At 47.7% G+C, this 4,248-nt stretch overlaps 2 protein-coding genes across 2 annotated transcripts in view; one reads left to right on the top strand and one right to left on the bottom strand.

The window, feature by feature from the left end:
• MYO18B (myosin XVIIIB) overlaps positions 1 to 4,248 on the bottom strand; it is a 286,118-nt gene that overhangs the window by 105,346 nt on the left and 176,524 nt on the right. The gene's annotated exons all lie outside the window — the stretch shown is intronic.
• LOC109394126 (RING finger protein 113A-like) lies at positions 407 to 1,453 on the top strand. Its single transcript, XM_019663941.1, has one exon. It carries the CDS (start codon positions 407 to 409, stop codon positions 1,451 to 1,453), a length of 1,047 nt encoding a protein of 348 aa, XP_019519486.1.

The raw sequence follows: 4,248 nt of genomic DNA, 5'->3' as shown, positions 1-4,248 counted from the left end.
AGAGACCACACTTCTAGATATACACCCTACAGAAAGGCACACACTTGTGCACAAGCCCTCCCCCATCCCCCATAATATAACATGTAAAAAATATTCACAGCAGCTCTATTTATAATCAAAATCTAGAGGCAACTTACATGTCCATCAATAGCAAAATGAACAAATCGAGGTATAGTCTCATAACACGGCAAGGAGCATGAACCAACGACTGCATATAATCATTATCAATAACTCTCCCATGCATACATGGAGCAAGAAAAGCACCACACGGGCCCTCGCGCGCGCCCGCGCGCCTGCGCGCGCCCGCAGTCCTCTTTCCGCGCAGCTCGGCGGCGCGCACGTGTGACGTGTAGCGACCCCACGTGACACAGCACGCCGCAGCCATTTTAGAGCCCGGGACTCGAAAATGGCAGGGCGGCTTTCTCCAGGAAAGGCGACAGACCAGGTGTGCCCCTTCCTGTTCAAAAAGCCTGGGCGAAAAGGCGCTGCAGGCCACCGGAGGCGCCGGGGCTGCGATCGAGAGCCTGGAGACGACAGCAGCAGCAGCAGCAGCAGCGACGAAGGCGGCGCTGTGGTTCCCCCGGAAAAGAAGAGGGCGGCTCCCAATCCGATGGTACAGAAGACCCGCCGCCGTGGTCAGCAGAAGGCGGCTGACGGTGACGCGGGTAGCAAGCAGGAGGAGGAAGGTAATGAGCCCAAGAGTCTCGGTGTGGTCTACAAGTCCACCCGCTCGGCGAAACCCGTGGGGCCAGAGGATATGGGGGCGACTGCTGTCTGCGAGCTAGACACGGAGAAGGAGCGTGACGCACAGGCCATCCTTGAGCGCAGCCAGAAGATCCGGGAGGAAGTGAGGGGCAAGGAAGATGACAAGATCTATCGGGGAATCAATAACTATCAGAAATACATGAAGCCCAAGGAGACGTCTCTGGGCAATGCTTCCTCCGGGATGGTGCGGAAGGGCCCCATCCGAGCCCCCAAGCATCTACGTGCCACCGTGCGCTGGGATTACCAGCCTGACCTTTGTAAAGACTATAAGGAGACCGGCTTTTGCGGCTTTGGAGACAGCTGCAAATTCCTCCATGACCGTTCAGATTACAAGCACGGGTGGCAGATTGAGCGTGAGCTTCATGAGGGTCGCTATGGTGTCAATGAGGACGAAAACTATGAAGTTCCTGGAAGTGATGATGAGGAGATACCATTCAAGTGTTTGGTCTGTCGCCAGACCTTTCAAAATCCGGTTGTGACCAAGTGCAAGCATTATTTCTGCGAGAGCTGTGCGCGGCAGCGTTTCTGCACCACCCCGCGCTGCTACGTCTGTGACCAGCAGACAAATGGCATCTTCAGGCCAGCGAAAGAATTGATTTCTAAACTGGAGAAGCACCGAGCTGCCGAAAAGAGTGGTACTTCCGCTTTCCCAGAAGATCCTAATGAGGGTCCAGTTCCCATTATTTAATTTTCCCATTCTCCAATCTCCAATATTTGGGAAATTAAAAAAAAAAAAAAAGCACCACACACGGCCAGGATATGCTGATGGTGACAATTCATCTAGAACTCAACATGAGCAGAGAATCAAGAAAAGGCTCTTAGATTGGTGTCTGGTTCATCACCCTCTCCCCTAAATCTAGTTTTGAGAACTAGCCTTACTGAAAGGCCAGGGGGCGGGCCCCTTCATCTTCCCTGGATTACTTAGTGCTTGAGACAGTGGCTCTAGGATGACTGACTGGTTCATCCCTGTTTGTTTGAGACTTTTCTGGTTATAAAATTGGAACTCCCTTGTCCTGGGAGCACCCTCAGACCTGCACAAATTCAAAAGGCTCTGAAGTGAGAAAGACGGGGGTTCAAATTCCAGTTCGCCCAAATGGAGGAACATTCTACAACATAAGTGGCCTGAACTCTCCTAAAATGCCAGCATCGTAAAATAGAAAGACCGAGGCTCTCTGGCATTAAAAAAATTGAATGCAATCAGTTTTGTATCCCAGGTTGGATCCTGAACAGGGACAAAAATTGCTATAAAGAGCATGAATGGGGCAAAATTTGAATAGTCAGCAGATAAGGTCTGGGGTCCCTAAACTTTTTGTTCAAAGGCCAGATAGTAAATATCTCAAGCTTTGTAAGGGAATGTAGTGTAATGTAGTAAGGATGTAAATTCAGATGAGGCCATACTGGATTAGGGAGGGGCAAGAGGCAAAATGGGAGGACATATGTAGGTACTTACCTAACCACTTAAAATGTAGCCATTTAAAAATGTGAAAAGCATTCTTAGCTGTAATAAAAAAGCAAACTGAACAACCAAAACCAGGAAGTGAGCTATTGTTGGCCTGTAGGTCATGGTTAGCTGACGCCCGGATTAGAAATCAGTATTTTGTTAATGTTACATTTTCTGGTTTTGATTAGGGTAAGGGAACATTATGCCTGTAACTTGTTTCCAAATAATTCAGGAAAAATAATTCAGAGTGATAATGATAACGCAAATGAGATACTGCGTTAAATATTGATGAATCTAGGAGAAGGAGATATAAGAATCCTGTGACTATTCTTGCAACTTTTATGTAAGTTTGAAATTCAAATGAAATTATTTTTAAAAATCTGAGTTCCCCCCAAATTCTGTGATTTGGGGCGAGTTTCCTATATGGTGAGCTTCCTCCTGCAGAAAATGGACATAATACTAGCAGCTCCCTATAGAGACTCACAGCCCATCCACTACTCATTCACTGAGCACTTCCCGTATGCAGACACACATCTACATTCTGACCCCCAAACTGAAAACACACCTGCTGTCATGGAATTCACTCCATTCAAGTGGGTTTGGGGGTATAAAATAGGTTGTGGCATCTAAGTGATCGCCCTTGCCTGGCTCAGCGTACACAATGGCTGCCCACCGTCGATATCGTCGTTAAGATGGTGGGTATTACCCTGGTGGATGGCTGAGCTGCCCTGGGGCCTGGCCCTCCATAGCTGAACAGGAACAGGTCTTTCTGGGGAGATGCATCGATGGTACTCCCCGCCTATAATGAAACCAACATTTCTCACTTCATTCATCACAGCATTGGAAATGTCAATATTTGTGGGGTGAGCAGGCCCGTAATAACCATGTTTTTAACCAATTACAATTTGGTCTTTATCTCCTCTAACAGGAGGTTATGTTAATATTGAATCAATTCACTCCACCTAATCTTTAAAAAAAAAAAAAAGTCTCTTCAAATAAAACATCCAAGCCACCTGTCCTGTGGTTCCTGGTGAGGGAGAATCATTCCAAAGATACTCACACAAAAGACTCCCATCAGGGTCCTCTTCCCAGAGCTTATTCATTATTTTCTATGAATAGAAAATAATTTTTCTTTTCTACAGAAGCATGGGTGACAAACATCTCGTTAAAAGCACTGGGGATAAATCAGCTTATCAGTCTTACATGCATTAATCGGGGGTGAAGGGGTGGGGCCCTCAGACTGTTCCCTCGTCATCCTTTGGAGTTCATCGTATAGAAGACACAATAGGCCTAATGGGCACCTGAGTGAACACGGAAGCTAAGCCAGAATTCCCCCTGTGGAAGGGCCTCCAGCAGCACTCGGGGCTTCCAGAAGGGATGTGAGAGCCCAGAGACGGCAGCGGGTCCACACAAGGTATATTGGTGGTTCAGGATAGTGGTTATTATACTCTCAAGTGTTGAAGTCAGACTCTGTGGGTTCGCACCCCAACTGGACCTCTTATCACCTTAGTGATTTGGGACAAGTCTTTTCATATGTTTACCTATTCCAGTTGCTGCTTTTAAGCCATTGGAAAGTAAAGGAGGGAAACAGACAACCAAAGAGGTAATGTTGATAGAATGATATGTTCTATCTTAGGGGTAAACCCAGGACAGCTTTACAGAAGAGCGATGGGGCCCTTACCCAGCGCCTGGGGGTCAGATGGCTCCCAGAGACAATGCCCAGACCCAAGTTCAGGGGGTCAATGTTCATTAGGTGAAGAGTTCCAGAGGGGAGAAGTAAGAGTCCAGCAGCGGGCACAGCTTGGGCAAAGGTGGAGAAGTGAAAACAGCTGTGGGGGACCCCACGTGGTTCTAAGCTGCTGATCAGGGCTAATGGGAGGAGGGGAGGAGCTAACATCAATCCTTAAAGGTCAAGTGGAGGCACCTGAACTGTATTCTGAAGGCAGTGGGAAGCTGCTGATGGATCTTGACCACCAAGAGCCAAGGTTATATTTAAATCTTAAAATTCTGTCCCCCAAGATCAGGTGGCAGAAAGACGGCTG

The sequence above is a fragment of the Hipposideros armiger genome, unplaced genomic scaffold (assembly GCF_001890085.2).
Source record: "Hipposideros armiger isolate ML-2016 unplaced genomic scaffold, ASM189008v1 scaffold_411, whole genome shotgun sequence".
NCBI lineage: Eukaryota > Metazoa > Chordata > Mammalia > Chiroptera > Hipposideridae > Hipposideros > Hipposideros armiger.
The sequence above is the reverse complement of the archived record's forward strand: the minus strand, read 5'-3'. Positions and strand labels throughout refer to the sequence as shown.